General features: G+C 44.4%; 2 protein-coding genes across 3 annotated transcripts in view; one reads left to right on the top strand and one right to left on the bottom strand.

Annotated features, from left to right (window-relative positions):
* Positions 1-517: 517 nt before the first annotated feature.
* LGALS3 (galectin 3) lies at positions 518-13,771 on the top strand. The gene is made up of 6 exons (XM_053670077.1): positions 518-619; positions 6,231-6,252; positions 6,886-7,302; positions 9,083-9,171; positions 11,843-12,008; positions 13,450-13,771. Exons 2-6 carry the CDS (start codon positions 6,235-6,237, stop codon positions 13,603-13,605), a joined length of 846 nt encoding a protein of 281 aa, XP_053526052.1. The 5' UTR covers positions 518-619; positions 6,231-6,234; the 3' UTR covers positions 13,606-13,771.
* A 2,460-nt stretch (positions 13,772-16,231) lies between these two features.
* DLGAP5 (DLG associated protein 5) overlaps positions 16,232-17,634 on the bottom strand; it is a 40,333-nt gene continuing 38,930 nt past the window's right edge. Inside the window, exon 19 of one of the 2 annotated variants that reach the window (XM_037155813.2) lies at positions 16,232-16,610. In XM_037155813.2, coding sequence (XP_037011708.2) covers positions 16,470-16,610 — 141 coding nt within the window. In that variant the 3' untranslated portion in view covers positions 16,232-16,469. The remainder of the gene's footprint in view (positions 16,611-17,634) is intronic. The other variant, XM_037155814.2, reaches the window with a different exon arrangement.

Raw genomic sequence — 17,634 nt, 5'->3', positions numbered from 1 at the left:
TTTTCTGAGAACCTACTACATACCACACCGGGTGGATGCTGAGGATGCAGTGAGGAGCGAATCGCAAGACAATGGAGCTCAGTCTGCGAGGTGCGTGTCCGCATCACAGTTGCAGGAGCCAAGAACGCGGGGGCGACTCACTGGGCATCTCAAAACCAGGGTCCCTTCCCGCAAGTCACCGTGCAGTTCTTGGGAAGCCTCTGATGCTGAGAGAGGGGCTAAGTTCAGTAAACGCAGACGGGATGAGAGTGCCTGCAATTCAGGCAGAAAATAAGTAAACACCGGCCAAGCGAGCAAAACTCCCTGAAGAAGCACGAGCTCCAGGCTTCGCGGGCTCGCCCTCCCTGCGTCTCAGGTGAAGAGTGAACGCGGCACCCGCGGCTGAGGAAGCGGCCGCGCTTCGGGGTCCCACCCGCGTCCGGAGGGTCCCTCTGCTCGCGACGGCCCGGGGCCCGCGCCGCCTGTTCCGCGGGAGAGGCCGGGCGGGCGGGGCGGCCACGCCCGGCGGAGGCGGGGCGGGCGGACCGGTGTATTTGAGACGCTGCCCCGCAGCCCGGTCCGGGACAGAACGACCTCAGCGGCCACACCCGGAGCGAGCGAGCGAGCGCCCAGGCGTGTGGTGAGTGTGGCGGGCGCCCGGGACCGGACCCCGGCCGGGCGGGGGCGAGGACGCCCGCGCGGCCCACTTTGCAGAGCTCGGGCGGGTGCCTGGCGAGGGGCTCGGCTTCCCGGGGCGCCGGGCTGCGGGCGGCGGGCCCGGACCACCGGGGAGCCCCGAGGGGAGCGGTGGGCACCCTCCGGGCAAGGGTCCGTGGTCTGCGACCCCTGGAGAGGTCGGACTCGGGGGCAGTTAGCGGCGCCCCACTCAACTCACGTCCGCGCCTCCTCGGGGCGGACGGGTGTGTCCGCGGACGCCGGGCGTGGGCACAGGACGCGGGAGGCTGAGCCGCGCGCCCCGCCCTGCGGCCGCAGGGCCACCTCGGAACCAGCCGGGTTTCCCTGCGAGAGGGTGGCGGAGGGGCGCGCCCAGCTCGGTCTCAGGAGCCGGGTCCCCGACCCCGGCAGGCCGGGCGTGCTGCCCGGGGACTCGCACCGCGGCCCCTGGGACCCGGGACTCGGCTGCCCCGCGGCTCGATCTTGCTGTGGGGTGCGAATGAGTTCGTCTGTCAACCGCAGCAGCAGGAGTGCAGCTCCTCTCTGGATGCTGATTCCACAGAAAACGGTCGGGTCCCAGGGCCTGAGTGGTCATGTGCCCGGCTTGGCAAAGACCGAGAACTCTAAGCTTTTGCAAATCATAGACTCATCCCTGATCAGATTGGCAATGTGAGCGTTAACGAGGTCAGATCTGTGCTGAGGATGGAGGGTGGCGGCCGAGGGCGGCAAAATGCGGGTCCGGGTGTGAGTCGGGGTGTGCGCGTGTCACAAACACGTGTGAGGATTATTCTGAGTTCTCAGCTATGCAGATGAAAACACTGAAATGCATGCACTTTTAGGATTAGGCGCTCAGTACCAGGGAATCGGGGACATATAGGCTGAGGCTGTTACTTGGGTTTCAGGCCAACCCCCGAAGTCAGCCATTCCCGTTCCAGATACTGTGGAATATCTGTAAGGTGACTCCTGCGGGTTGGGTTGCTGGACCACGAGGACCGTTGGACCTCAGGGACCCAGCCCGTTCCCAGTGTTCTGGGAAAGAAATGGAAAGCAGGCTCAGTTAATTCTGAAAAAAAAAAAAAAAAAAAATGATAGCAATAAAAGTTGACCACTTGGGCACAGAGCATAAGAAAAAATTCTCACCAAATTCCAAAATTCTGACTCATTTGCCTCAAGTTTATATTTAACTTTCATACGAGAAAATTCTGTTTCCATAAAAGTTAAAATTATGCAATAAAAATGTATTTTTCCACAATGGTCTCCTTTTCAGACATTGACTTTGAATCCCTTGAGCAGAGTTTCTCGGTCCTTCGATGGTTGTGCTTTGCCCTTGACCTTTGGGAGGCTGGGGCTGCTTTCTGAATCCATGATGTTGGTGGAGGGGTCACACCTAGAAGCAGCACTCACTCCATATTCTGGGGAGACAGACATTCGATGATGGTCCCTGAATGACTGTGAGATCCACTGTGAGATCCAAAATATAGCCTCTCTTTCTTGTGATGGTTTGGGACACAGACTCCCACTGAGGACAGCAAGGTAACAAACAACCTGTCAGGTGCCTGAACTGGTTCTTCTCATTAAATTCTGAGTGGTAAGCCTGCCAGGATCGAGCTTGCTGTAGCCTTACAGTTTGCTGTGAAGTATCATGTGTTCTGTCTTGACTGATGTTCAGGTTTTCCATAGGGGAAAAAAAATCAGTAACCAAGAGGCACAAAGTAACTTTACCTTCCCTGATGTAGAGGATCTATGATGAGAAAAATCCTACTAAAGGACCAGTTTCCCTCATTCCAACTCATTCTCACTGATTTGGCTTTGGAAGCAGGCTTTCCCCAAGCCCCTGCTCTGCGTCTGAGCAAGAGCAGGAAGTAGACCGCCTCCCCTGCGGGTGTTCTTTAAAGAGGAGTGTGGGCAGGGCCTGGGGGTTCTCAGGAAATCCTTCACCATCTACTTCCCTTATGGCTTGTGTAAAGGTCTGGGCCTTTTGTGTGCAGAAATTTCAGAGGTGCTCCTGAGAGCCCCAGCTACTGGATTAATTGCTAGGTGATCCTAGAATAACATAGTAGTGTGGATATGGCTTTTTATTAAAGGGTAGAGCTACAATTAACAGATGATTAAAATGCTCAACCTTCAGACTCCTGTTTAAATTCCTTATTCCAAAGCAAACTGAACTACTTCTTGTAGGTTTTTCCAAATGGGAAGAGTCAGGTAGTGTTGCCCGTATCTTTTTGTTTGTCTTCAACGTAATTTTTCTTTTCCAATTCTGGAATGCCAGAATGGAGTTCACATAGGTATAGATTTTGTAGCATGGGAAGGTTTTTTCACATCTGATTGTCTCTATGTAAACTATCATCTTTAAAAAATAAATAAATAAAACATATTTTCCAGGCAAGTAAGGAAGGTATTTATCTAAATAGATTTTTTGTTGTTATCTTTGTTTTGTGTGGGTGTTTTTCTTTTTTTTAATTCTAAAGTTGCTAACCTTGATTTCAAAAGAGCATTGGTTATACCCCTTTTCAAAAAAGAGAGCTGATGGTTAGGAGCTGAGAAAATATAAAAAGAGCACATATTTGGAAAGTACACATTATTGGTTTAAATGTGTTTATAATTAGCAAGTGACTGTGCAAAATGGCATTCTTGTGTTCAATATCACTGTTCACTGAGTCACCCAGCTAGTTTTCCAACAAAAACATGATCTCTTTTTAAATTTGTTTACAACTTCAGCATGTTTTGTAGATCTGAATGAAAAAAGCTAGATCATTTCTAAATGAAGTAACTACTACTTTCAAAGGATTATCCTTTAACATTTCAAAATATGAGGTTCTGTATTTGTGTAAAATTAGCCTGAGTTTGGAATCAGGTTGCTCAGACCCTGGTCCTTGGCCTGCTAATGACAGAATGACTTAGGGCCACCACGTTACCCTCGGAGCCTCAGTTTCCTCACCTCTAAAGTGGGAAGATGAACTTTTCCCTGTCGGCCTCATAAGATTCTTATCAGAATCAAAATAGGTAAAGTATGTGAAAGTGCTTTGTAAACTGCAAAGCACCACACCAATGCAGGGTGTAATTATTCTGATGCGCTTGTCTAATGCGTCACAACACCGCCCAGACTGTCATCTGAGGCATTATGCAAAGCACCGTGGAGGTAAAGTGAAATCTGCTGTTACTCAAACCGTTTTGGTTGTGTTGGAAAATAAACTGAAAATGCTTGAGCAGAGACTGTGGAAAAAATGAATGTTAAATTTTGGAAATACCGTCTTTATGTGAGTTTCTGGTTGTAATCAGCCTTTAAACCCATCCGGGTTTGGAGTTATGATAATAAACACTTCATGAGGCCAATGGCACAGATTTACTAGCTTTAACCATTGAAACTACCTTGTTTTTTATGTGTAAGTACATGTATGTAAAGATACACATGCTACTTAGCCTAGACCAGTGGTTCTCAACCAGGCAGATTTTGCCTTTTCCCCAGTTCCCCTAGTGATATTTGGCAACGTCTGGAGACATTTTTTGTTGTCACAATTGATGAGGGGCAGGGGTGCCGCCGGCTGTGCATTGAAGCCAGGGATGCTGCTCAACATCCTACAATGCACAGGGGAGCCCCCCCCCAAAAAAAAGTGTCTGACCTGAACTGTCAAGTGTACACAATGAGAATATTTAAAAGAAGTGAAAACACATATACATTCACTTTGGGCCTGTGGTGTGTTGTCCAGGAGAGGAAGAGGAGTTTATGTAGTCAAAGGACCTGAGCTCTCTGCCCACCGTGTAGTTCAAGATTGTTTTCTACTAGTATCCAAAATGAGAGGCTTTATTTTCTTGACTTAAGAAGTGTCCTTTCTTCTCCTTTTCTGTAACAACTCTTCTCTCAAGCTCCCCCTGCAGGAGCAGCACAGTCTTTTAGGCAGTGTCAGCCTTTTGGAGAAGGAAGCACAGGCAGAAAAGCTCCCAACTTTGGCTTTAACATGTGAACTACTACAGGAAATTCAATGACTGTAAACCCTGGGAGAGACACTGTGACTTTCCAGTCAAATTGCCCTTGGTGTCCCACCTCGGAAGATGGCCACGGTGACCACCTGTTTCCAAATATGTTTGGGAATGCCCAGATTAAAGGAGGTGTGCAAAAAAAACCCCAAAAAACACACACAAAAACATATATCTGTGTGTGTGAATGAGGTGCACAAGAAGTTCTGTCTGAGTTTTTACCAAAAAATCTAGTATTTGGCATAGTTAGGACCTATCGAGTAGTCACCATTGGTTGGATCTCTTGGGGGCAATATCATTTATTAAAATAATTGAGTAAATATCACAAGTGGGCCACTCAAGGAAAATGAGATTCTGAGAATATAAAGTCCAGGTAATTCTGGCTGTAGCACAGGTAATCCCGACCCGAGAAAACTCACCCCGGCCTCAGCTGCAGTAGCCGTCCCCCCTCCCCCCTCCCCCTCCCCCCTCCCCCCTCCCCTCCGGGCTGGGGTGGCTGCCCGGGAGGAGCCATCACACATCCCCAGCGGCCAGCAGGTGGAGCCCGAGAGAGCTGGAATGCAGTCTCCGGGCCATCCCTTGGGGCAGCTTTTGGCTAGGCAGTCCCTCTTTGCTCTACCCCAAAATATTTTCCTCCACATTGCCTAACTTTTTTTTTTCCTAACTTTGATTCATTATACTGCCAAAGATTTCATTTGGAATAACAAGTATCTTTTTAAAAAGCAAGCACTTTGTGCTTGCCTTTCTTCCTTGTTGCTCCACATCCAGCCCACCTCTTTCCAGGTTTAGTAGCTCAAACCACGCCTCCCCTCTTAAAAGTGGTTGCTGTGGTTGTGACTTCCCGTAGCACACAGTCTGACTCACAGCTGGGCCGTGGATCCTTTGACCATCCAGATCTTGGCCTATCCATCTTCATCCCAGACAGGACCCCGCACTGTGCCTCTGCAGGGCAGGCGGAAGTGTGTGCCCGAGAAGGAATAAATAATCGGCAACAACTATGTCTGAGGGGCATTGTCCTTCAGATCTCAATAGGAATCAATAAACTCTGCTTTCCCACTAAAACCCAGAGAAGGCCATGGGGTGTCAGTGAAAATGGGGTGGGAGAAAGAGTGTGGTCTGTGTCAATATGCAGAACCCTTCGTAAGAGGTGGTGGGGAAAGACCACAGGAAGGGAGGTGAAGGAAGACCAAAGGTAGACCAGGACTGTACGTTTGTTACCCAGGAAAGGGACAGGACACTGTCTTCTTCAGTCTTCTCTCTCCTGCATTGTATGGCCTGTTATTCCCAGGATTCCCAGGACTGGGAACACAGGCTAGTGTATTAGAGTTTCAAGTTATGGGTTCAGTAGGGTTTGATAATCCTGGAGTGCATCTCCCCGCTTTCATGAGGTGTTTTTGTGGTTCCACACTATTGATTTGAACATATTTTGGAAATAGATTGATTTGAACATATTTTGGAAATAGATTGGCTTGTACTAGAAGAATGCCTATAAACTGACTAGAACTACACAATGAACTATTTTTGACCTTACATTTAAATGGGAACTCATGAAATCTTCAGATTAAATCATAACCTATCATCTTTTTTTTTTCTCCTCTCAGGAAAATGGCAGACAGTTTTTCGGTAAGTGTTTTATGTCTGTTTTCTTACATTCTAAGTTCACGTAGGTGGGGAGTTTTGTTTTTAACACCAGACTTTCTCTTCTAACTCTCAGACCACGTGCGCTCTGGCCTCACCTGTCCAATGAGGGCTTGTGGGCTGGAGTCTTGTTTTTCCAGCAACAGATTTGGAAAGAAAGTCAGGCAGAGAAAGGCCTGGGACTCACTAAAAATGACTCCTTTAGCAAAAGGCCGGGGACAGTAGCAGGTGGCTTCTGTGGGCCAGGAGCTGAGAAATGAGCTGAGCAATGGGAACTGTGATACAGCCCAAGCCTCCCGATGTTTGTGATTGTTTTTCTCAGGTCAGTTAGAAAATATGTGCTTTTGCATAGAGGGTAAAACTCAGCTCTGAGTTTAACAAATTATGAAAATGCAACCCTCCACAATATGAGGTGATGGAAGACATACTGATAAAGCACACATAATCCCAAAGTCTAATTTCAGCCTTTGGAACACAAAACTATTTAATAGATGGAAAGAATTTATTGATAAAAATTTCATACCTTCCCCATATCCCTCTATGTCTTAGATCTCATATTCCTGTTTTCCTGTCTGTGAATGTTTGTCATCCAGTAATTGTTTATATCTTTCTTTCCAGCTTAATGATGCCCTTTCTGGGTCTGGGAACCCCAACCCTCAAGGATGGCCTGGTCAATGGGGAAACCAGCCTGCTGGGGCAGGGGGCTACCCAGGGGCTTCCTATCCTGGGGCCTACCCCGGACAGGCACCTCCTGGCGGCACCTACCCCGGACAGGCACCTCCTGGCGGCGCCTACCCCGGACAGGCACCTCCTGGCGGCGCCTACCCCGGACAGGCACCTCCTGGCGGCGCCTACCCCGGACAGGCACCTCCTGGTGGCGCCTACCCTGGACAGGCACCTCCTGGCGGCGCCTACCCTGGTTTTACAGGACCTGCTTATCCTGGACCAACTGCACCAGGAGCCTACCCTGGACAACCAAGTGGGCATGGGGCATACCCTGGTGCCGGCCCCACTGGTGTCCCTATGGGACCACTGGTAAGATAGCATTAGTCATTTCATGTACTTGACCATGACAAGGACAGAGCTAAGGAAGAATGCAGCAATTTTCTGGGACTGCAGTGCTATCACTTTGCAGTGCTCTGGTTGGGAACTTGTTCTGGGCACTGACCTTCAAAGGGCCTCAGGGAGACCTGAAGCTTTAACCTTACTGCTTAGAGCCACTTTTCAAAGACCAGAAGTGTTGTGTGTTGGTCTAACAGAAGAAATAGTTATTGAGCTTAGTATGTATAGTGTTGTCATGAAGAGACACTAACCCAAAATCTGAAGCCGTCTGTAAAGCAGCTTTATGCTATAAATCATGTTAAGAGCATAGTAATGGGAAAGTTTTTGTTATGAATAAACACTGAGTAAGTAATGTGCCAGTAGTGTGCTTCTCCATGGATGATCTCATCTGACCCCACACCCACCCTGTAAGGTATTCCCATTTTACACATGAGGAAATGGGCAGGACAGTCATACAGCTCATGATCATAGGGAGAACATGCGGGGGAACCAAGGTAATCACTCTAGTTTCAACAAACCTTATAAAGATAATTTTGTAATGTAAGGATTGAATTTTCATTTATATTAAAACACATTTTAGTGAGTACATTCTAAGTGTGAAACCTTAATGCTGCAGGGCTCAGATACGTCTCAGACACAGGCCCTTCCCTTCTGGACTTCTGCTCCAGCTGGGAATAAACAGCTCCGAGGAAGGAGTTCAGTGGCAGCTTGGGGTCCGACCCGGTCAGGACCACGCAGAAGGTGGCACGGGCAGCATCTGACCTGCTTTTAGGTCGGCTCAGAGGAAAGCGCAGAGAAAGTGTCGGGAGTGGGGGTGGCATTGGGCAGGGCCTGCCCACTGACAGTTAGTCACCGGCAGGTAGAGGGGGACATGGGAGCAGATGGGAGAGGGATTGCAGAGGAAGAACCCCAGACTCTGCTGGTTAAGTCTTAGGAGTCAAGAGATGACTGGCTTTTCAAGACAGGACAAACTAGGGCACCAGCCAAGGGGCACTCCAAACAGGGAACTCAGGAAGGGGACGGACTGGGAAGGGGGGAGGAGAAACAATTGCAGTTTGTACGTGTTGAATTTGCAGCATGGAGCAAATCCAGAAGGAGGCAGAATGGGACTAGTACAGATCAGGGCTGGAGATAAAAGACTGATGATAGTTGACCACAGGGAGGGAATGAAAAAAAGAAGACACCAGTGATGCAGCTTTGAGAATATTTACAGTACCTTGAACATAAGTATTTGAGGAATGAACTAGGAAATGTATTAACTGGAAGGTGTTCATTTCACAAATATTGAGTATCTGCTACATACTAAGTACTCTGCTGGTGCTGAGTAAAACACATAAGAACCCAGAAGCCCAAGAATGTGACATGATGAAGTATGTTATGTGACAGGGGTCCTAAGACTGACACAAAAATGTCAGTGTTGATTGTAAGGTCTAGCTTAAGCCCTTTCAAAATATAGTTTAAGTGAATGAATTATAGACTGGGGTGGCCCCAGTAATGAGCTACAATGCTCCAAGAAGGACTGTGTTCTGTCTTTGGCACCAATTAACTGATGGCTTCATTCTTGATTCTTAGTTTTACATGTAAGGAACCTTATCTCTCCAGGCCCTGGGCACAGTGGCCTGGGAGTCGGACAGATGGCTTAAATTACAGTTATGTGTTATTCACACGTATTACTAGTCACTGAACTTCAGCAACATACTTTTCTTTCTCCAAGAAAACATGACTATTGATACACATGTTTTGTCATCCTTAGACTGTGCCATATGACCTGGCTTTCCCTGGAGGAGTCATGCCTCGCATGCTGATAACAATTCTGGGCACAGTGAAGCCCAATGCAAACAGGTACAGAGCAAAATGTGGAAGTCTAACGTGTTCGCTCACTGGTTTTTGAATAAAAACGGATCTCTCTTGAAGTTTAATAGAATCTTTAAAACTACACACATTTAATGTCTTGGCTTTCCCATCGTATGGGATTATCCCGTTAATCACTGTGTATTCCCACCAAAGGAACAAGGTTTCCCTTGCCCTTTTTCTTCCAGAACCTAAAGAAAACAGAGTTCTACATTGTGAGGACCAGGAGGAGGAGCAGAAAATCCCATTCTGTTCATTCTTCCTGGTAGTGAAAACCTTCTTAGTATTAAAGGAAAGTAGAGTCTGTAATGGCACGTTTGGCCATCTGTCCCCCTCTGAACCATATAGTGTCCAGAAACCCAAGCATGCACTTTAGTTTAGATGTCCATCAGAAATGAGGGTCGGAACCTAAAGATCCCACTGGACATAGTGGTGAGTTGATCTGAGAGCTTGAACGTGATCCCTCTGTGTCCTCAGGCCAGTCTCCCTGCGGTTGTGCGGTCACAGTGCAGTGTCAGAGCTCTTGAGCTGGGCTGCCGTTGGCTGTCTCACACCGGGTGCAGCAGAGTCAGATTCCCATTGGCCTGGTCACACATGATAAGTGGCAGAATGGGGAACCCCAGTCTTCTGACTGGTTGCTATTTACTTGAAAGGTTTGAAAAGATTGTACAAGTTGAAGACTTCACCAAAATAGTCAACCTTTGCCATGGGAACTGGTTTGATTGGGGTGAGTTAGGATGGAGCAAGACTTTGAGCTACTTTAGGAAAATCCGTGCTGTTTCTGGCTGCCCTGGGACACCAGGCTCTGGTTGTTGCCACAGGTTATATAATACTTCTGTGTCATACAAACAGTCTGAGGATACCCTGAGGCCATCCAGTATGCCTGTCCCTGAAGTTCGTGGTGCCACTAAAAGTCCTGCCTCCATTAATTAGTGTGTCTCTGGGTCTTATGGGCAGTATATAAAAGACACACAAACAGCCTCTGTGAATGTCTGTCACCTTGCTCTGGGTGAATCAACAGGAGCCACCTTCTCCATTACTAGGAGACTGGCCTGATCAGATCATTTTACATTCGAATAGCCCATTCACTCCAAGCTCTAGACAGCCTGCTATGGGTCTGCTCCATAGTCACCACCCTAAGACAACTCTTCTTCCCATAGAGCTTATATAGCTTCTCTAAATGGTACTCCTTGTACAATAAAGCTTGTCTCTCTGCAATTTGCAAAACATACATTCCCTATGTTCTTATCCATCTTTCCTCCCAATACAACATAGAGCCCCGCACACCTTATTCTGTGTTCAGCATGCCGTTTGTTACTATCTGCCCCCCCTCTGACAACACCCAGGGCTCAGAACCACACGGGTATCTTTGCCTTTATTTAGGGGTATCGAACTGCACACTTGAGCTCCATTTACACTAGAGATGTAGACTGAGACTGTGGCAGATCCGAACTGATTTAGGTTGGAATGGTTAAGGTGCCGGTAAACTGAAAAGACTGTTGCTTGGTCCTGCAAATTCTATGTAAGGAATTGGAGGAAAAAAAGATGCTTAAGGTGGGAGATGACGATATCTTCCTTTTCCCTGAAGAGGAAATACAGCCATTGGATATTTAGTCAAATACCATTTTGATTGCCATTTGACTGTTTTGGTCCCTCCCTGGGAATACATTTGTGGTTGGGTTGATTACCAGGTGAATCCAAGTTCCCAGGGAATTAGTGAGTAGGTCGGAAGAGCAGCTTTTGCTTTAAATCAAGAGCACCGGCTGCATCTGGTATGAGTGCTCATACTTTGAGAAACTGGGGGATAGGGTCAGCAGTTGAATAGTCAGAGGACTCATGTTTGCATTAGCATCCGAGGAGAAGGAATGGGGTCAAGAAGTTCCACTTCACACATGGAACGTTCAACACATTTGCTGTCATGATTTTAGAACTTAGTGACGAGATGCCGAATATTAACTGTGTGATCTCATTCTTTCTTTCTGGAGTAGGTTGTTGGTTAACAGGAGGGAGCCAGGATTTGATCTCTTGTTTATGTGACTGGCTTGCCATCAGTAGATATTAAAAGCAACCTGGCTGGGTAGGAAGGAGGCAACTATTGTTACATGCAACATAAGAACTGCATGTGCTCAAAGTGGCCTCAACCCTGTATGAGGAAACCAGAAACAGAAGCACAGACACACAGAGCAGACTAACAGCTGCTGGGGGGGGGGGGACACTAGACTAGTCAGAGGACATTTTTGCCCTTTGACAATGATAACAGAGAAGGATATCGATTGACTGAGGGAGGGGCGAGGCTGGGGCTGGGTGGAGGTGGGAAAAGGGGGAAAAAACAGAGGAAACAGCTGTAATAGCATAAACCTTGAAGGGTTTTCATGAGGAGTAGGGGTAAAGAGGGAATTACAGCTGGAGAGAATGATGTAGTTAAAGACAACGAGGCAGAACAACTCGAGCCCAGAATAGTCTCCCTGACTTTTAGGTGCTCAGTAGTACATGGGATACTTGGCCTAGTGTACAGTTTGAACCCATTTTCTGGTTGGTTTTCTGTTTAGAAAATTCCTGTATTTATAAAATGATTTGCTCTTTTAGAATATCCTATGTTCTTTACTTGATACAAATACACAACTTGATTCATTTTTCTAACTCTGGTCTACGGTTTAAACAGACTTGTTTTAGATTTCAAGAGAGGGAATGATGTCGCCTTCCACTTTAATCCACGCTTCAATGAGAACAACAAGAGAGTCATTGTTTGCAATTCAAAGCTGAATAGTAGCTGGGGACGGGAAGAAAGACAGTCGGTTTTCCCATTTGAAAGTGGTAAACCATTCAAAGTAAGTTCATCTATTATTCTATATCGATAATCCCATCCCTATTGCTCATGGGGAAATCACTCTAGAATCGCAATGCACTTGGGGTGAATTTTCTTTTTTAAAATTGATTTTAGAGAGAGAGGAAGACAGGAGAGAGAAACATCGATTTGTTGTTACACTGATTTATGCATTCATTGGTTGCTTCTTATATGAACCTGCAACCTTGGTGTATCAGTACAATGCTCTAACCAACTGAACTACCCAGCAGGGCACTGAAATGAGATTTTTCTCAGCTGTCCTGGGACACCTAATCAGCTCCTCTCCATCCCAGAGGACCAGGATCAGCAGGCTGGAACACGGCCAGGAGTGGCATGCTCCCCGATCCCATCCTGTTACCACCCTGAGTTTAGGCTTTTCTGGAAATGAGAAAAATAGCGTCTTAAAAAGGCAAAAAGTCTCATTTGGATTGAGACTTAGTTCTTATTTAATATTGTATTAGTTTCAGGTGTACAGCATAAATTTTTAAATTCTAAAATACATGCTTATGAAAAGTAATGTATAGATTTTCAAATTAACTAAAAAGCCCCCCATCTTTTACCTTCTGAAGGTTGCAACTTAATCTTCCCAGTCTTTTTTATGGTGTACAGTGAACTGTTTTTAAGCACTGCTTCACCAGCATTTATTTGGCTGACAGAGCTGCATTAGGACTGACTGTGAAGTGGGCAATAAAGCAGCCAAACTAGAATCTCGAGGGCAGAGACAAATAGGGAACACAGTCCAAGTTTGGCGTGCCCCTTTCAGTGTCAGAACATTGTTATTTCATTGTTTACACATGGTAATTCAACCAGTACCTGCTGGTGAAAGTTTGGAAGTATTACAAATAAAACCTGGAAATATTTTATTTATGTGTAACTACTAAATACTAAAATTTTTGTATTTTACTAAATACTGACATACTGTACTATTCTTATAAATCTTTGCTTTCTGGAAGAATAATTTTAAAAACTATGCATGTTTAAAACTTAGATATTGCCTAAGTGCTACTTCCAAAAGCATGTAGGGATCACCACCTGCACTACTGGAAGACTATGTTTTCCATACTCTTGCTAAACTGGTTATTACCCATCTTCATAATATTTGCTGTGTTACGACTTTAGTGATTATTTTTACTTTTACTTTTAGGTGGTTTAGGCCATATAAAAGCTTTTTGTGTAGACACATATTTATGTAGGTGTTATTTTTTCCTTTGTTGCTTCAACTGTGTAACCTAAAAATGTTGTCATTTTGCTTTTAAATCTTTGAATAATCTGGAGATTTTTTTTTTTGCTGTAAAGTTACTTTTCCTGGACTTTAATCAGTTCTACAAATGATCACAAAGATGAAAATGTGGACACCCTGAGTGTAGGACAGCTGGTTTTGAAATTAGTGGGCATTTCTCAGTTTTGTGTGTGTGCCATTTCAGATACAAGTGCTGGTGGAATCTGACCACTTCAAGGTTGCAGTCAATGATGCTCACTTGTTGCAGTACAATCATCGCATGACGCACCTCAAGGAAATCAGTGCAATGAAAATTTCTGGTGACATCGACCTCACCAGTGCTTCATACACCATGATGTAATCTTAAAGGGGCAGACCTTCTAAAAATGATATTGAATATAAACATTACCCATTTAAAAGTTCCATGTTTAGTACAAGTGAAAAATTTGTACAAGGACCTTTATTCAACAAAGTCCTTCATGTAATTCATCCATTCAATAAATATTCTGTTACCTGTTTATATGTCATTTAATTGGGGTAGTTTATTCTTGATAATAAACAGTGGACTCAATGATAGAAGTATGTAGCAATATTAATGTTAGAATAGTTTTCTATACTTACTAAAGTATCTTTAAAGAAATAGTAAATACTACACATTAACCTTGCTCTTCCTGAGTTTCATTAAGAACAAGGAAATCACTCTCCTGTTTTCTTAATAAAATATATTCAGGAAATGAGAAAAGTAGAAAGAGCTTAGCCACAGATGATCTATGGCTCATAAGCAATTACTGTTGGCCTTCTGGTGTATTTCTTTTGAGTCCTTTTCAATCTTATTTTCTCGCTCTAAACTCGACTTCACTGCTTTCAAGTCAGTTCTGGACACCAAAATACTCACATTGGTGTCCATTGGTGTCTATCTCCCCATAGGTTTTGCTGTTTACAAAACCTCCAGATCTGGAGAGGGTGGGGGAGTAGTTTCTCCATTAGCTACGTAATCAGCTTCAAAACTTTAATAGTTCCTATTGTCAACATTCTTAACCATGCCTTTCTGCCCATATTATCAGCAAACCCAAAGAATAAAATTTCAAAACTAGGATGTAGTCACATCACTTCATTTTTAAAAACCAAAAGATTATTTGTTTCTACTCTACCATCTTCTCAGATTGGTAATTGCCACAGGCTGGTTTCCCCAGGAAGGAAAGAGATAAGAATACAAGAGGGTTATCAGGAAGTGCTCTTACAATCCAGAACTGTGAGGACCAGCAGGTACACAAGGGGGCAGAGGGAGAGGTTGAGCATGGATGCCTCACGCTACCCCACAGGGGGTCTTAAAGCTGGGAAGACCCTTTGGAACAGTCAAGAGGGGGACAGGACCTTGTATCCCCACTTCAGTAAATGAACACAGGCCATATGGGAAACGGTGAAATTGGGTGAAGTGGCTCTCTCCACCTAAGGCACTTCAGCGGGATTTTGGAAAGGGTCTTATTCTACCCAGTTTTCTTGCATTTTGTCTTTAAAGATTTTCCTCATACCTCATAATTCTGGAGTCCAGCAGCCTCAGCACACTCTGTCCGGTTGTAGGGGACACTGACGGTGACCTACACAAAACCCATTCCCGTGTCCTGATAGTGGTTTTATTCAGGTATGATCCCACAATCAGTAGGGAAGCATTAGTTTAAGCCATCCCCCTGGCTGGTTCTTACTGATCTGTAGAAGAAGGATGTGTGGCATTAGTTGGCCTAACCAGACCACAGGAAAGGGCACTGCTCTGATTACCACTAGCAGCCATATCATGACCCCTAAAGGACCCAGCCTCAGAGAAGTGCCAAGGATGACAGAATGGGCTAGAACAGAAAGTTGGACTTTGATGCCACCATTGAACTGTTGATTGCAAAGTACTGAGACTCACCCTGACAGCTTGTGAAATAAATTTCCTTATTGCTAAGCCCGTTTAATTTTACTATAATAGCCCAAAACTTTCTAAATGATTCAATAATATATCTTCTTAAACCTACCCCCCAATCATCTTTACTGACATTGTCTTATTCTCATCTGTATTGCTTCATTATGTGGCATAGATTCTAAGCCTTGGATTATTTTGTACCAACCTCTTTTACATGTCCATGGCCCTGGGCCCCTAAGTAGTATCTATGAAGAAGTGTAAAAAAGAAGTAGCATATATAAAGTATATATACTTTATAGAGAAGTATATATAAAATGCATTCATTATATAAGCATTCATTAATGAACCATTCTGCGTATCTTGCTTGAATTGTTCATTAATGAATACAAGCAATTTTTATCTTTTGGTAAGACTTGGCATTTAGAGATGCCTAAAGATGGCACTCTTCTAAGATGGCGCCCCACGTAGCCTCCCAACTGCTTGCATGGATTTATAATAAAAGTACACGTCTTTCCTTGTTTGAAAACCCCTAGTCTTAGGGGGCTTATCCACACAGTTCCTGTTTATTGGTCAACCTGTTTGAAGGTAGAAGTAACTGGACAGGGGTCTGGCTGCAAACTAGCGATGCTGAGTCTTCTCGGAGCTCTGTTGCTCTCATGGCCCTGTCTGCTACAGACCTACAGGTAAGAGTTTTATAAAAGAGAAATACTTCAAACCCATAAAGTGACTGACGTAATTCTCTTCAAAGAAGGCATTTCCTCCAGAACCTGTCAGTCATGTCAAGGGGAAAATAAAAAAGGCAAGAATTTAATGGGTACCTCTTTAACTATTTGAAATTGCAACTTGTAAACTGACATCAGAATCCAGAGAGCTCACCTAAAGAAACTCAGTATTATCCTGGAAAATGCAATATGCAAAGCCGTTCCACGTCGACAAGTTGAAAGTTCAAACTAAAAGTATGAAAGGACGCAAATATTTCTGTCAAAGTTTAGTACTATATTTTGATTAAGCTGAAGAGTACTCATGAGCTCTGAGTAAGCGTTCTTAGCCTCAAGCTTACACATTTTAAAGAAGAAAGGCAAGGCATGGTACACTTTTTATTCTGCATGGCTATTGTACAAAATATCCCCACTTCCCTTGAGAAACGGCACCACATCCAAAACACACTTTGATGAACACTGAATATTAAAACATTCCATGACACTATATAAATGGATTGAATAGAAGTGGACAAAAATACAAAGTCTTCATCCTTCTGGTATTCTAAGAATATACCACAGCATTAATAACACGAAGGAAAATGTTTGGAATTATTTTTAAATTCAAAATTCTTCTGGTTGTTCTCCACTGAGGGGCCTCAGAGGTGAGAAGGTAATCAGGTTACCACCGAAGGAAATGTGTTTGGCCTGTTCTCGACGTCTCCTCCCCACGGGAGTGAATGGGTTACTGCAGTCGAGGCCTGGCTAGAGAACAAGTTCAGAGAAGTCACTTAAAAGCGCCACCAAGAGTTTCAGCAATTTACTTCAACACTGCAAGTGAATCGTAAATTATAACATCAATAGTATTTCCCCACATAATAAAATTATCAGTGACGTAATGATTGAGCAACTTTCCAGATCTTATTTCAAATACATACGTTTTAAATGAAAAGGTATATTAACACATGCGTAAAAGGTGATCAGTAACAGGTAAATGCACTTCAGCGGCATATTGCACAATGAATAAAAGCCACATGGGCAGATTTCACAAGCCTACTCTAACCACATAACAGTACTTAATAGGCCTTTTTCTAGAATGTGATCCTGCTGAGATCCTTTTTCTTAGTTCCCCCTCAAATCCCATTTTGGGTTCAAACGATGCTACAGAGTAAGTAATACTTAGTTCTAAAATAGATGAACTATAAACAAATTTTAATATAATTTAATATTTATGGAAGTGGAAAAGAATTCACAAAGAGACTAAATTATAAGGTACTAAGATTTATCAACAAGAAAATGTATGATTGTGAAGCAAATTTAATTGTATTATTAACATACTAAAAACAGAATATGATTGCTTTTCTAGACTTAAGTTATAATATCATATAAGAAATAGTCATTCAGAATTCAGATCTGACTTAATCAGAATTAAGTCACATGTATATAAATTGGCTTTATGCTAAAGTCCCTGCCCTCTAGGCCGCAGCCTGCAATTAAAGAAGGGTGAGGGCAAGAAAGAACAGAGGGTCACAGTAACAAACTTCATTCTGCTCTGGAGATCCGAGGTGGCCCAGAGCCTGAACACAAAGAAGGCATCTTTGAAAGATAATGAAAGCCAACATACAACGAGGTCCTTAAGGAATTAGTGGCTTAAGGAAGCCTGGTAATAGTTGCTGTTTGACCCTACACTTGCCTTAATGAAATTTTTATATTCTGAGATCAAAGCTAAGCAAATCAAGGCCATCTCCTGACCCATTTTTTTTTCTTGAGGTAGGCCAATATTGTTATG

Source organism: Artibeus jamaicensis, unplaced genomic scaffold, assembly GCF_021234435.1.
Source record: "Artibeus jamaicensis isolate MK-2021 breed Jamaican fruit bat unplaced genomic scaffold, CSHL_Jam_final contig_548, whole genome shotgun sequence".
NCBI lineage: Eukaryota > Metazoa > Chordata > Mammalia > Chiroptera > Phyllostomidae > Artibeus > Artibeus jamaicensis.
Note: the sequence above shows the minus strand (reverse complement) of the source record. Positions and strands in the feature narration are given on the sequence as shown.